This window comes from Achroia grisella, unplaced genomic scaffold (assembly GCF_030625045.1).
Source record: "Achroia grisella isolate CSIRO2021 unplaced genomic scaffold, CSIRO_AGI_Agris_v1 utg1245, whole genome shotgun sequence".
Lineage (NCBI taxonomy): Eukaryota > Metazoa > Arthropoda > Insecta > Lepidoptera > Pyralidae > Achroia > Achroia grisella.
Window position 1 is genome coordinate 1,356,344 of NW_026712606.1, and position 20,331 is coordinate 1,376,674.

General features: G+C 30.6%; 4 protein-coding genes and 1 long non-coding RNA gene across 5 annotated transcripts; 3 read left to right on the forward strand and 2 right to left on the reverse strand.

Annotated features, from left to right (window-relative positions):
• The first annotated feature begins 538 nt into the window (after positions 1-538).
• LOC131854844 (uncharacterized) lies at positions 539-2,060 on the forward strand. The gene is made up of 3 exons (XR_009358074.1): positions 539-935; positions 1,434-1,508; positions 1,891-2,060. It is a non-coding gene; the product is annotated as an uncharacterized LOC131854844 (long non-coding RNA).
• Positions 2,061-5,256: 3,196 nt separating this feature from the next.
• On the reverse strand, positions 5,257-8,267 carry LOC131854861 (uncharacterized). Its single transcript, XM_059206040.1, has 7 exons — positions 8,223-8,267; positions 8,044-8,133; positions 7,862-7,962; positions 7,357-7,468; positions 6,539-6,625; positions 6,114-6,212; positions 5,257-5,568 (listed from the first exon to the last, which is right to left on the reverse strand). Exons 1-7 carry the CDS (start codon positions 8,265-8,267, stop codon positions 5,257-5,259), a joined length of 846 nt encoding a protein of 281 aa, XP_059062023.1.
• A 2,283-nt stretch (positions 8,268-10,550) lies between these two features.
• On the forward strand, positions 10,551-11,038 carry LOC131854766 (vacuolar ATPase assembly integral membrane protein VMA21 homolog). The gene is made up of 2 exons (XM_059205908.1): positions 10,551-10,703; positions 10,787-11,038. Exons 1-2 carry the CDS (start codon positions 10,683-10,685, stop codon positions 11,036-11,038), a joined length of 273 nt encoding a protein of 90 aa, XP_059061891.1. The 5' UTR covers positions 10,551-10,682.
• A 19-nt stretch (positions 11,039-11,057) lies between these two features.
• On the forward strand, positions 11,058-13,583 carry LOC131854765 (piRNA biogenesis protein EXD1-like). The gene is made up of 3 exons (XM_059205907.1): positions 11,058-11,645; positions 12,927-13,043; positions 13,300-13,583. Exons 1-3 carry the CDS (start codon positions 11,058-11,060, stop codon positions 13,540-13,542), a joined length of 948 nt encoding a protein of 315 aa, XP_059061890.1. The 3' UTR covers positions 13,543-13,583.
• Positions 13,584-14,150: 567 nt separating this feature from the next.
• On the reverse strand, positions 14,151-20,283 carry LOC131854768 (vacuolar protein-sorting-associated protein 36). The gene is made up of 7 exons (XM_059205909.1): positions 20,024-20,283; positions 19,698-19,893; positions 18,554-18,912; positions 18,142-18,306; positions 16,529-16,629; positions 15,607-15,721; positions 14,151-14,697 (listed from the first exon to the last, which is right to left on the reverse strand). Exons 1-7 carry the CDS (start codon positions 20,117-20,119, stop codon positions 14,524-14,526), a joined length of 1,206 nt encoding a protein of 401 aa, XP_059061892.1. The 5' UTR covers positions 20,120-20,283; the 3' UTR covers positions 14,151-14,523.
• Between the last annotated feature and the right edge of the window lie 48 nt (positions 20,284-20,331).

Genomic DNA, 20,331 nt, shown 5'->3' on the forward strand with positions numbered 1-20,331 from the left:
AATTTAAGAAATTTGAATCTTAATGACAGAGATGGAATGTTGCATTCTACTTGGAGAGAGACTATTGGAGTTGTTTTCATTGCACCAGTGATTAGACGCAATTTTTTATTTTGGATTGTCTCTTAAGAGTGTGGGGTTGGAAGCAAAGCAAAGGTAACTGTACTCAAAGTGAGAACGGACTATGGATTTGTACAACATAAGTAAAATCTTTGGATCAGCCCCCCAAAATGTTTTGGAAAGGCATTTTAAAATATTAAAAGCTCTAGAAGCTTTATCAGATATATTACAGACATGCTTATTCCAAGATAGATTTTTTGTTAATGTTACACCAAGAAACTTGGCTTCAGCTACTACAGGCAGTATGCTACCATTATAATTAATATTAGCATGCAAAGTTCTTGATCTACTGAATATAACAACTTTAGTTTTATCTAAACTAATATCTAATTGTAAATATTTAAAATAAACATTTAATTTCTTTAGAGCTTTGTTTATTTTAATTTCTACTATATGAATATTTGAGCCTGAATAGTAAACTGCTAAATCATCAGCAAACTGTAAATTGCTGACTTCATTACCAAGAATAATATTAATTTTATGAATATACAAAATAAATAACAGTGGACTCAATATTCCTCCTTGACATACACCTATATATGAAGATTGTGGACCATATAAATTATTATTGTACTTAACATAGACTTGTCTATTATGTAGGAAATTAAAAATCCAGTTAATCAACTTATCTGGTATTCCTAGTGTTTGCAGTTCATTAGTTAGAATATGATGATTAACATTGTTAAAAGCACCAACTATATCAAAGAAGACAGAAACCAGTATATTGTTACTAGAAAAAGCACGATGAATATCTAGGTTTAAATGATTTAAGCTCTCTGTAGCTGAAAAACCTTTCCTGAAGCCAAACTGATTTGAAGGTAATAACTTATTTGATTCTATATAAAATTCTAACCTTTGTTTAATCATTTGTTCGAAAAGTTTACTCATACAAGATGTTAATGCTATAGGTCTATAGGAGTCTGAATGATTTATCAATTTGCCTGGTTTAAGAATAGGAATCAGACAATCTGTTTTCCAATCGGGTAGTATTTCTGAAGTATTCCAAAGAGAGTTAAGTAACAATAACAAAGTGTTTTTAGAATTGGGTGATAATGTCTTAAACATTTTGTAAGAGATATTGTCAAGACCGAAAGCTGTGTTACGTCTGCTGTTTAAGGCACTGTAAAACTCTGTTATAGTAAAAGGGTTTATAATGAAGCTGTTATTATTATTTAATGATACCTGTATGTTGGGTGTACTTTTGGCTGGCGGTTTGGATGTAAATTTACTTAAGAAGAGAAATCCAATCAGTGTCTGAAGATATAAGTGAACAGTTGTTATTAAATGTTTTATTAAATTTTTTCATTTTATTCCAGATAACTGATAGAGGAGTTTGCCGATTGATCGACTCACAGAATTTTAACCAGCTGGCATTTCTTTCGTTTTTGAGAGTAGGTTTTTTGATTGCCTGTTGTCTTTTAAATCTTATGTAATTTTCTTGAGTGGGATTATTTTTAAAATCTATGTAAGTTTTCTTACATAATTCTATTGCTTGAGAACAAGTATTGTTCCACCATGGCAAAGAAAGTCTTGTCTTGTGATTACAGACTAAAGAATGTTTTAAATTTCCATGTGAATTATTAGCTGTGTTAATGCTTTCTATTAAAATATTGCACATTTGTTTATAGGAGTCTAAAGGGGTGGAAGGATCGTAATTAAATTCATTACATAATTTATTATCAACAGTCTCTTGGTATACAAGCCAGTTTACATTATTGTAATTTGGCCTAAAAAAATTACTATGATTAATGGAAATGTTATTTGCATTTACAGTGTTACATAAAAGGTGGGTGATGGTTGGAAGATGATAGCTCCCTAAAGGATTATCATGTACAGACCAATTGCATCGGAGTGACAGAGAGGCAGAAACAATTGTAAGATCCAGAGCACTTGGACTCCATATATCAGAGCCTACAGTAGTGGGTTGACCATTATTAATTATACAAAGACCATTGTCTTCAATAGTATTAAGAAGAATAGTGCCTCTAGAATCGGTTCTAGAGCAACCCCAAGTGGTATTGTGGGCGTTAAACTCACCCGCTATTAGGATAGGTGATGGGATAGATTTAAATAAGTTATCTAAATGTAAATGTGTAAAGTTACGTGACGTTGCGGATGTAGGGCTGTAAAAACTAACAAAAGAAATTGTTTCATTTTTCAAATATAATTTTAAAGCGATATTTTGCAAAGAATCATCGTGATATGTATTTAATCTGTCATAATTCAATTTGTTTTGTATTAGAATGGCTACACCATTATGATTATTACCAATGTCTAATCTTTCTATATTGTAACCTTTGATATTAAAGTTTTTGAAAGGCTTTAGCCAAGTTTCAGAAAGAAGGGCGATATGTATATTGTTGTTATATAAAAAATAAGTAAAAGCAAGTCTATTATTTATCAAGCTCTGGGCATTCCACTGGATAATATTTAAAATATTATCCATTAAAGAGATACTATTAATTAGTGTTAGTACTGGAAATCTTAAAAGTATCTAAAATTATGTTTTTTATGCCTTCTGAGTTTAAGGGAGAGTCATCTGTTTTATTAACAGAAATAATTTTAATAACTGATGCAATGATTAGTTTTAAAAAGTCATCATTTTGCAATAATGTGTTAATATTGTCAGTAGGTTTAGTTTTAGTGTTTAAAGATGGAAAAGATTTTTCATTAAATAAACTAGAGAAAGGAACAGTCTTGTGTTTTATTTTGTTTTCTTGTATTTTCTTCTTTTTAATTGGGCATTCAGCTGAGATAGCTATATGGTTACCATTACAGCTTCTGTTCTATTTTTAGTGCAATCTTTAAAATGATGGTTTTCTCCACATATTGAGCAACGTTGAGTATTTTTGCAAAATTTACCAATGTGGCCATATCTCAGGCACTTTAAACATTGTGTTACTGGTGGGGTGTAAGCGCTTACCTCGAAATACCTTGAATTGATATCGACATTCGTAGGGAGTGTGGGACAGGCAAAGGTAATGGCGACTGATTAGGTGGGCAGAAAACTTGTGTTACCATCTTCATCACGACTTCTTCGCATAAACCGCCGCACCGAGACGACGTCTCTGGAGCTGGAAATACCATTGTAAATACTTTTGTTTGACATGTATATAGGTACGTTTTTTATGACCCCTGTTATTTCTGTTAATGTTGCAGGTATTGTGGCTTTAACATGTAAATCTTTGTACTTTGGTGTTATTTAATGCTATGTTGGCTAAACCTGGCCTTTCAAAAATGGCTCCAACTTTATATTTATTAATTCTCTTGAAACGTTTTATACCCTTGCTTTGGCGCTTAAGACAGGCGCCAAGGGACATAAGGTCTCTGTCGCCTAAAGGCCTCGTATCGGTACTTTCATAAATAACTATATATTCAAAATTTCCTCCATCCTCAGGATATTGGCGACAGTAATTATCGATTTTAAAAACTTTATACTTATCCTCATCCATTGAGGAATCAGAGTCTGGACTGTCGACATCCCTGGAATTTTCTGGGGAGCAATTATCAACGGCTTTGCGCTTTTTGCGCTTACTTCCCATTTTGGGACTGTAATTAACTACAAATTATGTTAGTTGTACCTATATATACAAATTATTGACTTATTTTCTCTTATTAATTGTTTAACCAGTTGCTGTATATTGAATGTTTTTTTTTATATTATTTCATTGAATTAGTGCTAATCGGTGGTTTGTATTCACACACTTAAACTTAAATTGTAAGTAAGAATAAATTATTTAAAAGAGCAACACACAAGTTTCTTGCTTGTTCTTCTTGTGATGAGACAGCATTCCGAATGAGCGGTAGATTAAAAAAAAAATGTTATGACTATTCAAAAGTGCTTCAATGTAAGTTTATTTGAATAAATGATTTTCTATTCTATTCTATTCTATTCTATTGAATATAAATAAAATATAAAATAAAGGAAAAATATTTAAAACACCCGCTCTATTTGACTTCCCGCCAAAAAGTCCTTAGAAAGTTTTAACATTGACATTGAAGTCTCAATTTTTTTTTTAATTTATCACGAATAAACAACGAAACCGTCATGTGAATAAGAAGAAAGCACAAATGTACATCTAACACTATTATTTTTTTTAAGACAAGTTTTTGTAGTAATATTTATAATAATAATAATAATAAAGTATGTTGCCATCTCCTCTCCTTAAGAGGGGAGATGAGAATTTTTGTATAATAATAATAATAATAATAATAATGTTTGGTGAATGATCAGTCTATTATCCCCTCCAAGGGAGATATATAAAGAAATAATAATAATGTCTCACACTTACACACACGCGCTCACACGTACGCACCCATGCGCGCACACACGCGCTAACACACACACACACACACACTGCACTTACTTGGCTTCGGCCCGTAAGTGTGGAGAAAACCAGCAAAAGCTGAGAAAAACAAAATAAAAAAATAAATAATAAAGAGTTGTTTCTGAGCGGATGTAAAAACTATAAATCTAAAATGAAAACTCGCTTACTAGATACAAAATTGCATACATATGTATGTATTGTCATGCCTATTTCCCATTGAGGTAGGTAGAGACAAGAAAGATACATAGCTCAAAATTGGAGACCTCTAAATGTTTTATTCTTAATGTCGTATGCGCGACACAAATTTTCCATTCAAACCGAAGATACAAAAATAGACAAAATAATACAGTAATAAGAAATGTGATCAGTTTAAATTTCGATATACCTTATGACCTTCGATTTTAAAACTAAATGGCGTTTTTATTATACAAAAATCAAGAGTTATATTAGTCGTACACAATTTGTAATACCTACTTGACATCTGTGTACAAAATTCTCAGCAAAAGGATTGTTACTTAGGGCTTCTTACCTACTTTATACGAGATACCTACCTACTTTTTTTTTCGCTTTTACCATTGCGCGCCCTCATTAATTAAAGAAAATAAAATGGCATGCTCACGGCTTTCTGTTTCATACTTTTCACGAAATCGTATACATTCCATAGTATCATATAAAAAAATTATATAGGTTTCGCAGAATCTTCCACATGTTTTAATTTAGAAGGCCGACTTTCGATATCTTTTGTTTTGTGTAATAGTTTTCAAAAAGACATAACAAATCCTCTATAGGTATCGCCCATTTTCATTCGATATTAGCACTCATTCGTTAACCAACTATTCTGCGTTAGATTAGTAGAAGTAGAACAGAATGAATTCATTACTGGTGTACTAGCTGAAAATGCAAGAATTCTCAATTCTCCAGATTCCGAAAACTGCAAAGCATTGCTCACTCTGGTACCAGAAGATGAAGACCCAGGAACTTGAGGTTCACCTGTTATAGGATTAAAAATTCCACATCTAGTTTTAGCTAAAATACACGACGTTACATTTGTAAAAAAACGAACATTATCATTATCTAACATTATGTTTACCCCTGTCCTGGCTTCTCTTGTACATTGAATTATCTGTAATAAGAAAAATAGAACCTCAGTTAAGTTGATATTTATATCATAAAAATCTGGTATTAATATGACATTCGATCAGGGCTTTTTTTCCACAGACATATACCTAATCCGTGCTCTTATTATGTTTACAATTCACGGCTATAGGTACATATATATTTTGGAGACAGAAAACGACAAAATTGAAGGTAATAGGTAAAACTTGATTATATTGGCAAAATTGTTACTAAGAATAATTTTCATTTTAATTATAAATACTATATCTACTATCTAGCGTGTGAAGTTTAGTGTTTAAGTAATCTATATATTCCTATGGGATTTCTATTAATAACTTTCGGAAATAATATACTGAATTTCTAAAAATAGTTTCTAATTCAAATAGATAGCAGAAAGAAAACAATTTAGTAATTTAATAACATACTCGTAGGTACTCACAGCGACTATATAAGGAGACCTGTGGCATAATTTTCTTGCTATGTTATTGTAATGACAATTATCGAGGTACATAAAATTAATACAGCAATTAGATAATTATTAAGAATACAAACCAAGTTCATAGAATTGATCCTTCGTAGACAACGTACAAAGTCACAGTATCCCATATAACATCCCGATGGTTGTACATTCAGTGCCGACGTCGATAAAGCCTAAAATATATATATATATATATATATATATATATACATCTATTAATATTTTAATTTATTTCCAAATGTTCAATAATACTTATTATAAACTAGCCAAACCACAACTTCGTCTGCTTTTTTAAATTAAAGTTAAGCCTAATTTGGTCTACGTGATACCATCTGTCTTTATACTAAATTTCATTCAAATCCGTTCAGTAGTTTTGCTCTGAAAAAAATAACAAACAGATAGACAGACTCTTTTCAATTTATTATATTAATATGGATTGTATAACAGTACTCGTACATCGGCGTCAAACATAAAATAGCGTAATCGTATTGTAACTTACCACTAGAGCAGTAGCACAGCTTGCATATGAAGTATTTACAAAGTATTGGGTTGCACAAGCACCAAGAGCAGTTAATTCTTGAGGCCCCTAAATTAGTAAAATTTCATTATTATGAATAAAACATGTAATAAAAATTATAAAATGTTTGTACTCTGTTATTTTTTATTGCAGACTACTACTATTACTATATTGCACCTATTATTACTCCATCTGCGTCACATTCTCTCTCTGTTTGCAAGTTTTTTATTGCATATCCGCTTCTATTGGTAGTAGCGTGAAGTCACATAGCCTGTAACCTTTCTCGATAAATGGACTATCCAAATTCCCAAAATCAACAACCTCACAAACTTTACATCTTCATAATATTAGTCTAGATATACCCACGACACAGAGAAATTGGAAGAAACTGCTTTTCATAGTAAAAGACTGAAATTATTGAACGCATGTTCGTTTCCTTTAGTGTTCTAATTTATGCCAAAAATTACTTCTTGGCGTAAATTGAGTTTCAAACTGGTAAACACCACAGAAATGAAGAAACTCAGCGATACGTGAGTACCTATATCCAATGTTGCATTCACCACAATGTCTACATTTCACAAATTGACAACACCTCTAAATACCGCATAATAGATATAGATGGATAGACGTAAAGGTATCAGCTATGAATACTTTGAGTTAGGTCAATATATAACTATTGACATGAGTACTATGATAAAATATAATAATATTTTATTATATATGATAAACTGTTCCTAGTAAATTACTGTAGATATATAATTTGCTGAAGTATAAAAAACAACGTAACAATATTTAATCACCTCAGGCATCGAAGTAACTGAAGCGAAGCAGTTTACACAGGCATCTCTAATTGTAATATTAGTAGGCTGTGCTGTACTGCAAACTATATTAAGTAAATTTTGCAATTGAGGTCTGTAAATTAAAATAAAGTTAGAAAAGTAAACGGCTAGGTATAAGGGATAAAAACTGGTTGTAAATACGTTAAAATATGGCGAAAATTTGAGCAATGTTCTGTAATACGATATAGGTATATTTATGTTCAGTTCGTTATGATCCATTCAGCCGTTCAGGCGTGTAGAAACTAAGAAACAAACAGGCCCACTTTTGCAATATACAAATTATAGGTATGTATTGCGAAAAGAATACATAATTATTTCAAACGATCATTATGTAAGATATATTATTATATCATTCTCATAATAAAAAAAAATATAAAAATGTACCTATAATTTGTTAATATCACTATTTACTATTATTTATAAATATGCATTGATGTTAGGATAATAAATAAATTTAAAATCTTACCCATTGGATGGACAAAGTGCTGCTATCTTTTGATTTTTCCACTGCAATATTTTATTTTTAATATCACCGAAATCAAAAACACCATTGGGAGATGCACCAGCCTGAAGAACAAAGTTAGTATTTACTTACTATTTTTAATAAAAACCATACTTATAATAAAGTCTATTATTTAAAATTCTGACCTCACTAAAATTTAGATTCTTCCATTGGGATATGGTATTTTGCACTTGATTTAAGTCTAAAAATGTTCCATTAACTTTTCCAAAGATCGCCTGTAAACGCGAATTAATTAAATAAATAACATAGTTTTTACAGCATGTGATAGGTTTAAAATTCAGCAGTAACAGTGATTTAAACTTACTATAATAAATGTTAAAAATCCGTAGTAGATATTATATTTTATCATTTTGTCATAGTAGGTATGTAGGTATATTAGAATAATAAATTTCTGCGACGTATCACATATTCAACTAACAGTAGTAATCTAAAAATGGAAAAATATGCACTCAATTTACTAGTTAACAAAAAGTAGGTTGCTTCCACATAGTAATAATTCAAAATATAACAATTCCATAAAATAATTATGTAGGTACTTATATGTATTGAATCATTTCATAAAAATATTTAAGTGATACATTACATATTATTCATGTGCATAGACTGTGAAACTGTGAAAGTATTCATTGAATGAACATGGCATTATTGATTATATCAGTCAGATGTGTTTACATACTCTTCACATGTCCCTTTAATCTTTAAACACAAAGACACATACACAGTCGACTTGATTTAAATAAAGTAATAATAATAATAACCCTGAACAATCGAGCTACGTATTCCAAACTTAAGTAGAGCTTGTGTGATAAGTAGGTACTGATCAAGTAATAGAAATACCTAAATACATATAGAATTAACATAATATAATAAACACCCACATTTAAATCATACGAGGAGTCGAACCCGCGATCATTGAAAGTAAAACGATGAAATAAATAAAACAGGACTTACTCGCACACCCAAAAAAGTTATTTTCTTTCAATAAAGTGATATTATTTTAAATAGAAATACTTAATCATAATTTAAAGTACATACTCAAAGTGAGGATGGAGTGACAGGATAGGGAAGGGCAGCTGAAAAGGATTTTTCTAGTATTTTGGAATAGTGGGCAAAAGTAATGAAGAAAAGAGTATAGCATTATTTGTTGTCTACGCTGACGTATGACGACGCTCTTTAGACACGTATTGTCTCCGGTATACATTCAGGAAAAAAATCGAAATGCGATATACATGGTAGGGCGGAAAACATTCTAAAATTAACATATCACCATACTTATAAATATTGGTTTCCAATGTCTTTTTTTTAAAATAATAGAATGGTGCACCCGTCTGCTAACGGTTTACGGGCACCATTAGAGGATGATAAGATGAGCATGAGGTCAGGTCAGTTAGCCCACGGTGACAAATTCACCAAGAATTTATCACAATGGTTTCCATAGGGAACAGCGTGGAGGTCAACCTTACATGATACATTGCTAGCAATAAGATAATCAATCCAAATTAACAGTCAGTCAATCATTTAACAGTCCCCTTTCCCCCCTTTCGAATGTGTTAATTCTTGTAGTTTCTTTAACTTTATTTTATTTATACATTATTTTTTTTAAGGTATTGCATTACTTTAATCGCGGCGACCGAATCAAGAAATTATAACAATATTACTTTATTAATTGTCTATTGTTTTTAAGACTCCAAGTATACCTTTTAGTTAAAAGGTATACTATTTATAATCTTTGTTACAATTTCATTTAAAAGAATGTCTATGTCTAAATCGATAAAACTTTAAAACTTTAAGTAATTGATACAAGGATATGGACTATGGATAAGACTTAAATTTTGAACACGAATGAAAACATAATGAATAAACATACATAAGAATTAGCTTTTGGCCTCATCACTTGTTCAAATATGAAGAAGTATAAACGTAGCCTAGGCTGTATGGTCTAAGGATCTTTGCCTGTTCCATCACTGAAAAGGAGATGAACGTATATGGAAAAAAAAGTTTATGGCTAAGGGAGTCTATGATTGTTGGATACTTTCATGTGACTATATCACAGAGTAATTAACGTATTTTTACATTTATAACAGTACAGGGTGATACCAGGTAATCCTCCTAAATTCGGGAGATTTTTGTAGAGATCAATCAAGCTTTAAAAGAAAATTGAAGGAAGTTTCCTTTACATAGTTGCAGTCCAACGGGATGGTAAAAGGCTTGTTGAGAATTACTAATATGAGTTGACTGACTGAATAAATGCTAATGATATTAATTGCTTCACATTCATTCCTTACAGTCTGATAAAACAAATAAATTATATGCAATAGCATCTTGTAAAATTTATCAAGTACTTAATTTTGGTTTGTCTTTCATTTATCTTGCATATCTATATACTGTTTAAATTTCTTCCTTTTTTTAAGGATTAGCATGCATATTTATATTATATATCTATTCATTTGTCTCTTGTATCTTCAAATGTATCTCCTAGTATTTAGCTACAATAATACTTGTAAAATATAGGTACTTAAATGTTTATTGATACTTCGTTGGCATTATTATATAAGTTTAATTGATTTTTTGGTCAGTTTTGAGGAAAGGCAGGGCGATGTTCGGGTAACACTGTTTGCAAACACAGATTACTTTTTTATACAGAAAAAATATACCCATTAGGTTTGCAATTTTTTAAATATAAATTAAATTGGTATATTGATAATTGGTAGTCACTTTCGTTTGTTTCAGAGTATTTTAAATTTATATTTTATTTTATTTTATAATGATTGAAGGCCGTGCAAATGTTAGTATGTTATGATATTTTTCATAGATATTTTACTAGGAGTTTTGCCTTTTGTCTAATAATAATTTCTACATCTATTTCAGGAACTACCTGATTTCCAAGTTTTTCGGACGGTAATAAAATATTGTTTATTCATTATTATAGTACCGGTTCTATCCTTTTTCTCCGTAAAAGTAGTACTATTTGATGGAATACTGCGACTAGAACCCATTACGAGCAGTGTATATTCTGCTGTAATAGCGGTGATCGTGTTGCACGTTACACTAGGCTTGTATATTTATCGTGCCTATAACGAAGCTGAGAAAACTCCACCAAAACCGGTGAAAAAAGATTAAAATCAGACAATATATCAATATGGACAATCTTTACTTGAAGGGTGAGTTATTACAAGTTTATACAAAGAATTTCGAAGTGATTGAGGGTCGTTTTTATGAAATGAATTTGGATAAGTCCAGATTATCTTTGTATAATGTAAAGGAATTACCACAAAGCGATCCCACCGAAGGCGTTTGCCATTATTATAATTCAGAAATAAGAAATATTGTCAAATTGCAAGAAAATGATGAGCAAAAACACTTGAAGATCTCACAGAAAGAATGTGAGGAAATTATTAAAATCTCAAAAAAATACATATATATAAATCAAGTGGATAATGCTTTCCATGAGGCATTAGAAGATTTGAATCAATGTGATTATATTGCTCTCAGTACCGATTGTGCAAATAAGGGTAGGAAATGGAAAATGCCGTTTCTAGTATTGGCTACACCTTACCAGATTTATATATTTGATACTAAAGTGATGCAATATCATGCATTTGATGCTGGCCTAAAGAAACTATTAGAAAGTGAGGTACCAAAAAAGATTGTCCATGACTGTAGGAAGATATCTGATTGTTTATATCATAAGCATAATGTTAAGCTGAAGTCGGTATTTGATACTCAGGTGAGAATTGTTTACATTTATTATAATTTTAAGTTACAATATCACAAAGAAACTTCTTCAGTTTAAATTTATATTACTAACTAATAATATTTTGTTATTAATAAGTAGCATAGTGCCTGTATAAATTGATTACCTGCAATTATATTTAAACTAATATATTAAATGTGTACAGTGTACTATAATTTTATTTGATCTAATTTTACAATTGAATTGACCAAAGTCAAGCAAAAATGAATATGAAGTGTTTTCATAGATTTAATTAACTTCCAATCTCCAGTTCAGCTGTCTTCTGATATACAGGCTACAAATTTAAAGTCTCGAGCTCTAAACAATCTCTTTTATAATCTGCCAGTCACTATTAATCTAGAAGTAATCTCTAATGAAGGACTTATACTGTATTAACTATGATTTGTACATTTTGCATAAGGGCCCGTTCAAGTATTACGTAAGCACTATACTCTTGGGGGCGGAGGGTCATAAGTATTTATTTTTTTTTTTTGCTTATTTTGGATGACATGGGGGTGGGGGAGTCTGTATGATGATTACGTCATCGGTCGTAATTTACTTTTTTACACGAATGGCAACCCTCACATTGTCTTTGCTAAAAAAACAATACATTAATTGAGAGATGTTTACGTAAGCATGGGTGGAGGGGGTAAGAGCTTTGCTTACTTTTGCTGACAACGGGGGATGGGGGTAAATAATTGTAAAAAATCTGCTTACGTAATACTTGAACTGCATTTAATTCATCATTCGAATCTGGCAAAGTAGTGTTTACTATACCTGATATTGCCTTCCTTTCTTCCCTGTATTTTTCTAATGCCCCTTTCCCAATTTTTTATTTTGCTGTACTCTCTCATTGATTTTATCAATGTTTTTAACTTTCTCTACAGCTTTTTTTCTAAAAATAGGCTCTATCCTTAGCCCTTATTATTTCTCTCTCTTTCACCATCATCTTATCTAAAAAATATTTTTTTGGCATTGGATTCTCCCATGCCCATGAACTATTCCCTAATTTTTTATCAGCCATATGAGACTCCATAATATCTTTTAAAATGACAGCCTATGTATTATTCTGATATATAAGCTATATCACTGTAGTTTCATTACAATCCATTCAGTAGCTTTTGTTATGAAAGAGTAATAAACATCCATCCATACTCAGACTCAGACTTTCGCAATTATAATATTTTTAAAATAATAATATATAATACAATTGTGACATTTGGGTATTATTCCTGTTGTCATATTTTTTAATGATAATTATTCTTTATTTTTCAGGTGGGAGACTTAATTATCATGAAAAACAGAAACGGCTGTCTACCAAATAAAGTCAGAACTCTATCAAAATGTTTGAATGCTTACCTTGGGCTAAAAGTTAACACAATTCATGAAATAGTAAGCATCTATTAAGTTATATAATAATTAATTTAATATTATTTCAATATACAAATAAACCTTTGACAGAAAATGGCTGTAAAAATAAATAAAATATGCTGTAATTTTTCCAATAATTAGTCACATATAACATTTCTGTTAACACAAAATCAGTGTTTAGTACTCTATTAGAATAAAAAATTATATAGCTATAAAATATTAAAGAAATCTTAATGATAAATAGGAATGCTTTAAATACAAAAAATATATATTACAGTTGGATGTGGAATTGTGCAACCAGCGTCCATTAGCAGTGAAGATAAAAGAAACACTTGCTAAAAACATTGCATATCTGCATCGTCTATCTGAAGTAATCAATGATGAAATGGCACTACCCTTTCTGAGGGGAGTACAATGTTATGTAGAAAATCTAAGAGCCTGTGATGACTACAAGGCCTGGGAGCTTTGTGGAAAAGATCAGCAGCCGCCAAAGGATTTTAAAAGTGCAATTGAGTATTAAATTTATTTATAAGACATTCCACAATAAAGTGTAGATATAGATTTTCTTTTTATTTGCTCCTTGTAGTACATTAATTTTTTTGTATCCTCAAAAAATATGGCCCACAATACTTGTTTAATGATGCATTAGAGGACTAAGTACGCCATATAATTTATGGAGGTATTGATGCTGCAATGTATATGAAGATAACTTGTATGCCTAATCAGTATTCACAGTAATATTATAAATGCGGAATAATCTGTTCTACTTGTTACCTTTTACTGCTAAATGATCCAAATGATATTTTATATGTAGCTAAGACTTAAATGCAGCTAATACTAAAAGTTATACATACATATTTTTTATTGTAGAGATTGATAATTATAATTTAGAGACAATGTGAGCAATGGTGGACTTATTCCTAAAAGAGATCTCTTCCAGTAACCCCAAAACAGTGGCATAGGCTTTATTGAATGGGTAATAACTAGTGCAAAAAAATTCTCGAAAACTATTAAATGAAATACAAGTAACAAATTGCATAATCTAATACAAAAGTAATATACATAAACATGAATAGTTAGAATAAACAACATATTAAATAATAATACAATAACATAATATTAATACATATCTATCAAAATAAACTAATAAATAATGATGAACATCATTAAAGTTAAGTAAAATAAACTTTAATCTGTTTGACTTGAGACTAATTACACGTAAATTCGCTAATCAACCGAGCAGGGTATTAAAGAGCTAGCAGTCCTTGCTCAGCAGATCAGCATTTTTATGATTAATTCTAAAGTAACTGAATATTTTTCAAGAAACCTATGAGGATTTTGATGGGATGATATTGTTATTCACTAATAAATATTGATAGAACAGATATATGTCGTTTTTGCGGATAATGGAAGAATTGCTAAATAAATCATTTCATACTTTAATATATCAATGTTTATCGTATATATAATTTATTTTTTCGGATACACTTAAAAAATATATCTATGACATAGGTTTTAAAAATAAGTTTGGGTAGAATGCTAGTCCTTCTATAGATTCATCTCGACACGCCAGACCAAGGCGCTCGGTAGTAAATAGCCGTTCTCGAGCTAGTAAAATGGATACACTGGCCATTTGAGACAGTTTCACTGGGGTTAGAAAACCATTTTCTTCAATCTAGAAAATAAAAAAAAGTCATCTCATTACTTTATAATTAACACATATATTGAAATATACATAATATAAAAAGTTTTAAATTCATTCCCTATACTGTCATAGTATCGTCCATTAAATAGAAAAATGTCATTTTCAAAATGGAAGCTAAAATTGCCTCATTTTATATAAGTCAATTCAATTAACCACGCCGTCTTAATCATCATTTAAATACTTTTAAAATGATATATAATAGTTCTGTGTAAATTTAAAACTTTAAAGGAAAAAAATATTAAAATAAATTTAAAAACTTTAAATGATTGTCTTGTAAAAAATGTATAAATATTTTGAGTACTGCCATTTTTCTATTTAACCGAACATGTCAATAGTCATTTACCAACCAATCCGATTATAGTACACTTACTGATTGCGGTTATACAAGGAACAGAAAAAAAATAAAGAAATTAATAAATATTTAAGAAATTTAATAAGCCACCTACTACTGGAATAAACATATAGGGACCACACAAAACAGATCAAACACCATACAATTTTTCCCTCTGTTACAGTGCTGTATTTTAAAAAATACCTTATGTGACGCCCGTGACATCTCACTCACACATTGCCATTCGCGAGTATTAAAGACATCATGCTGAATCGAAATACATCTTTTAAAACAAGCTGCTTGGCGGTTGATATAAGTGATACCCATGCAGATTAATTTTTACAAAGGCAGCTCAAGTCCATATGTTAAATCGAACATATTTTCGTTTAATATAAATAATGCTATGTAACTGGCAACCCAACAGTCATATAAAGTTCTTGTCATATAAAAATTGTATGGATTTGATATAATAAACTAATTGATTTTGGGGCTTTGTAATGCGCGTAAAATTAAAATTAATATTAAATTATTAATAAAATTTGCCATACCAGCTTGCTTGTATCCTTTGCCACCTCCTCATCTCTATGGTTGTTTAATTGTAGTACACATGCTCCACTAGGAAATTTTCTCATTGACATAGGAGCTCCGATTCTCTGCAATAATCTGAAAATTATAATTTGTGATGTTATATATATAAAATCAAAATTAATCTAATAGATAATAATTTTTTTATCGAAATAAGTGTTGATTTGAAGAAGTCCATTTCATTGTTAATTTAATGGATTAAATGACGTCTGTGGTCTCAGTTAATGGTAGCCATTAGCATGTGAGAACTGAGACCACAAATATTCAGTGCGGAAATCTGACTACCGCACCGCTATACCGCATTACGACCTTCTCCATTAGTGGTCAAATTCAGAGCATAATTGAGTATGGTGTCTACTCAAATTGCAACACGTGTTTAGCCTCTGAACGAAGCAGCATCAGACATTGAATAATTCGGATATCCGCTAGTGTTGACTGTATATTTATGAGGCATGTATTAAATATAACACAATATTTACAGGCGATATAATGTATATTTACTACGGTGCCATACCGTATTTACCGTAGATTCTATAAGTTTACCAATATACAGCTGGCTCATTTGATTCCTAGGCCTACCTAATGTACCAATTGGAGTCCATCGAAACATTAGTCCCATTCTGGCAACATGACAATAAAGAGACTATATTTGACTGCAGTATCATCTTTTACAATTTTGCAAGTCCATTACAGCACAATCACGGCAGAAAATATAAACCCGAAATTTTATCAAACCCCTTGTTGCCCTAATGTGGTAGTTGTTTGGGTGGTGGTTTAAAATATACAATAGTACATGACCCTTTTAACATCAGATAACATTGTCTGTTACACATAATTTAACTAACTATTATTAAATTTAAGGTCTACTAAAACATTAAATCTTACTTGCAAGCATTTAAAAGATCTTCAGGGGATATAAGTTCTAAACCTCTGGCTCTGTTCACTCTGCACCACACATCTGCTAAAGACATTATACCTCCACAGTCCTGTTAAAGAGGTTTTCATCAAAATGTAAATTAGAATAATAAATATATTTTTTATAATTGTACTAATTATTTATCTAAATGTATGTCTATCTAAATACATATTTACACAATAGTTATTGAATCAACCACAAATACAAGTTAGGCATTCATGATACATTTGTTGCATTGTTACAAACAATATGAATTCAAATGTGTATCACAAAATCTACAAATATGATTGTGAATAATTGAAGGTATGTACATTGCTGAGTTAGTGAAGTCTAAAAGCAAAGTTTTTATTAAATTAAATGGTTAAATGAAAACAATTTATATCTTCATACAAACTGTCTGGCCACATAAGCAATTTAGTATGAAGAGGTAAAAAAACATTTTCACAATTGGCTACTTGACAATTTTCTGAAATATATTTTAAAATTTTGTAGACTTAAACCTTTAAAACCACCTTTAATTATCTAATTTTCAAATTAAGCTTTATTTGATAGAGAAAACATGAATTCGCGCTAAAACACTATGTCCCGTGACATTTCCGAGCTATGACGTCAAATTACAATAAACGAAACAAGGCTAATACGGCGCCCTAACTGTTTTGAGTGATAAGTATACAGATTTTATTGTAATTGTGAAAGTGACAAGCTACAAACGTATGCGGTGCTTATGTGTCGAAGTACGACAATTAAATGTCCCAACAAATTGTTTATACACGTTCCTAAATTACAAACGGGGATCGAAATTACGACGGCCTGAGCCGAGGTTCGAACCCCTAGTGGTGCCCTCAGACTAAAGTCGTATCCATCAGGCAGGAATTGGCCTTCAGCCGCTCCATAAGTCCTTCCGCGGGTTTGGAGTGCCATCTGCACTCGCCCCTAACGTTCAGTGAAGCTGTAAAGGCCAGCTACTGCCAACAGCATTAGAGTAGTCCGAACAAAATCAGGATTACAGGCAAAGAGATTTGCGATCATAAACGAATCTATCCTGGGCAGATTTGCATTATCTGTTTTAATATAGCCTAACTCATTTCGTGAAACTTTAGACAACATTAATTGAAATATTTGAGCGATTTTTCTCAGCAAAGTACAGAACAAATAACAAGATTACTTAACATTTTATTTATTGAATTATGACGTCATACGATGATCAATCATGGCCGCTCCATGTCAACCACAGATAAACAAAACTCAGATTTATTTTCCAAAAATTAAATATTAATAATGTTTTTTGATGCAAAAAACATATTGTATGATTACTGTTTACTAAGGAGCTACCATAAAAAAATGTTTTCATATTTTATTTCTACAACTGTCAAATAGCCAATTCACACAAAGAATACTCATAATAAACCAGTTTCACCTAGAAAGGAGATACTGGTTTATTAGGAGTTTTGTTGGCGTTTGTCCAATGAAAAAAATTTAACCTGACTTAGTACTGACTTAATAACTAATGTTATAAGAAAATTTTGAAATAAAACAATAAACAAAATCAGTGGTAATTAACCAGTTATGTAAATATAGTTACCATTAATACAGCCACTATCATGTCTGATATCTGCTGGGAGAGTTCCATGTAATATTCGGAATCAGATCTAAAAGTGTCTCTGGTTACTGGATCATCAATACCAAGACTCATTAGATAAGATTTAAATCTAACTGTGTCATCTTCTGAAATATCTCCCTGCTTTTCCTATAAATAGTAATATTTGTTTATTATTGATTTATCTTTATTGCTTAAATACTACATAAGAAATTCTATTTTTAATATCTATTTCAATAATAACAACAGTAATTTCAATTGTTGATAGTGGATTATATTTTGTATATTATTAGATTCACAAAAATATTTAAATAAGAAAAATAAATAACATTACTTTGAAGTATTAATATTTTTACATACTCTACAACATTATTGCCAAATAAAAAATATGGCATACCCTTATTTTAGCTGATATATTCTTTGATAGTGCTACCATGTCTTTTGCTTTCGTCATTAGTTTAGTTAGATCTTGGAATGCTACTGTGATACTTTCATCAGTCACTCTATGTTGTTCCTCTATACTTCTTTCAATTCCAACTATACCAGATCTGATCTTAGAATTAATAGGAGTCACTGGTTTTGAGGATGAGGTAGGACTAGTTGAAGACACTGGTGATATTGCTGGACTAGGCCCTTCCCATGCTTTGGCAGATACTGCATCACTTAAAGCTTTGTAAAAAGTAGCATCAATGCCGTCTTTGAAGGAGAATTTCACAAAATGATAAGGACTGACTACTGCTGGCCCAGGTCTTTTACCTTAAATGTAAAGAAAATGAAATATTTAGTTGGTATTGTGATTTGACCAATTATCTCCAATATTACTAGTGATAAATCTGTGATCCTTCTGGTGGTATAGTTTCCAACCATTCTAAGTGAATAAACTATCTTAAGTGTAAACATACCTGCTACCCTCACTACTAACCCGCAAATCTATATCATTGTTGCAAATATGATCACATTCTATGTTTACAAAAAAAGCAACTGCCTTACCTTCCAACAATTTTGATTGTCACATAATACAAGCATTTATAATAGACAATTATTTTTTATTATGTATGGTATGTATATAATGATCATGATGATGCATACACAAAAAGAATATATTCAAATATGTCAGTAATGTAGCAACCGTAATGGAAATTAATTGAAGTTTAAAACTAAATAAGTCTTTGACATGTGCAGAAATTGTTAATTAGAGTAATTGAATTTAAAAAATAAATGTTTCATATTTATTTGAAATATCATCAATAACCCCTAGGGTTTATTTAATAATTTTGTACTAATAGTTTTCCTAAAATAAAAGACAAGGGGAATCCTGTCCAGTCCTTTATTACAGGAATAAAGACAAAACAATATATTTACTAACTGAGATTACAATGAGAACCACATTCAATTTGTTGTATACTGTATACATTCCAGCAGAACTGCTATAAAAGGTAAACAAAGAGGTTTGTTTACCTTTCGTGGATTGGTGTATAGTATTGAATATTGTTTAGAATACTTACTACTAAGAAAGTATTATTAAAAATTATTTTTTTTACCAGGGAGCGCCGGTCCAAGGTGCAATATTATCCTTTTGGGTCCACCCAGGCCAAATACTCCACCACTCTCTTCTTCCAAACAAAATACATAGTATAAATGAAGTGATAGACATACAAGTCCTTTTGGTATATCGCCAGGTTTTCCCCATAATATTCTATGGGTTGTTAAAACTACTTCTCCATCCGTGAATTGGGTCTAAAAATTAGATTTTTTTGGTGACAGAACTAAAGAACATTGTCACTGTTCATCAAATCAATCATTAAGATACAAGTATAATATCTTTTTGAAATTAAATTTATGTATTGACAACTATGAATACACAAACCTTATCGTCACCATCGTAGATTTTAACATTTTTATCTCGTTTAATATAACTTTCTCCCTCAAATAAGCGGGCGTCAATATATTCAAATCGATCCATTATTGCAATGGTAAATTATAATAGGTTTATGGCACTAGATTAATCCTAAAAATCTAAACATCAATGTGATTTTCCAAATATTCGGCAAATTTATATAATTAAAATTAGTGAAATATAAAAATTAAAGATGATGATGTTTGTTTTTATTTTTCTAAATTAAATTTATAAATTTACTCTGTGCTTATTGAATTCTAATCACAGACAGAACATTA

Coding starts and splice junctions, on each gene's coding strand:
- LOC131854861 (XM_059206040.1), bottom strand. CDS start 8,267: ATGATAAAATATAATATCTACTACGGATTTTTAACATTTATTATA. Junction 6,626..7,356: donor CAGTTACTTCGATGCCTGAG/GTGATTAAATAT, acceptor TTACTAATTTAG/GGGCCTCAAGAATTAACTGC. Junction 6,213..6,538: donor GCTGTGCTACTGCTCTAGTG/GTAAGTTACAAT, acceptor TATATATTTTAG/GCTTTATCGACGTCGGCACT.
- LOC131854766 (XM_059205908.1), top strand. CDS start 10,683: ATGATTGAAGGCCGTGCAAAT. Junction 10,704..10,786: donor TGATTGAAGGCCGTGCAAAT/GTTAGTATGTTA, acceptor CATCTATTTCAG/GAACTACCTGATTTCCAAGT.
- LOC131854765 (XM_059205907.1), top strand. CDS start 11,058: ATGGACAATCTTTACTTGAAGGGTGAGTTATTACAAGTTTATACAAAG. Junction 11,646..12,926: donor AGTCGGTATTTGATACTCAG/GTGAGAATTGTT, acceptor TTTATTTTTCAG/GTGGGAGACTTAATTATCAT. Junction 13,044..13,299: donor TTAACACAATTCATGAAATA/GTAAGCATCTAT, acceptor TATATATTACAG/TTGGATGTGGAATTGTGCAA.
- LOC131854768 (XM_059205909.1), bottom strand. CDS start 20,119: ATGGATCGATTTGAATATATTGACGCCCGCTTATTTGAGGGAGAAAGT. Junction 15,722..16,528: donor GATCTTTTAAATGCTTGCAA/GTAAGATTTAAT, acceptor TATAATTTTCAG/ATTATTGCAGAGAATCGGAG. Junction 14,698..15,606: donor CAAAGGATACAAGCAAGCTG/GTATGGCAAATT, acceptor TTTATTTTCTAG/ATTGAAGAAAATGGTTTTCT.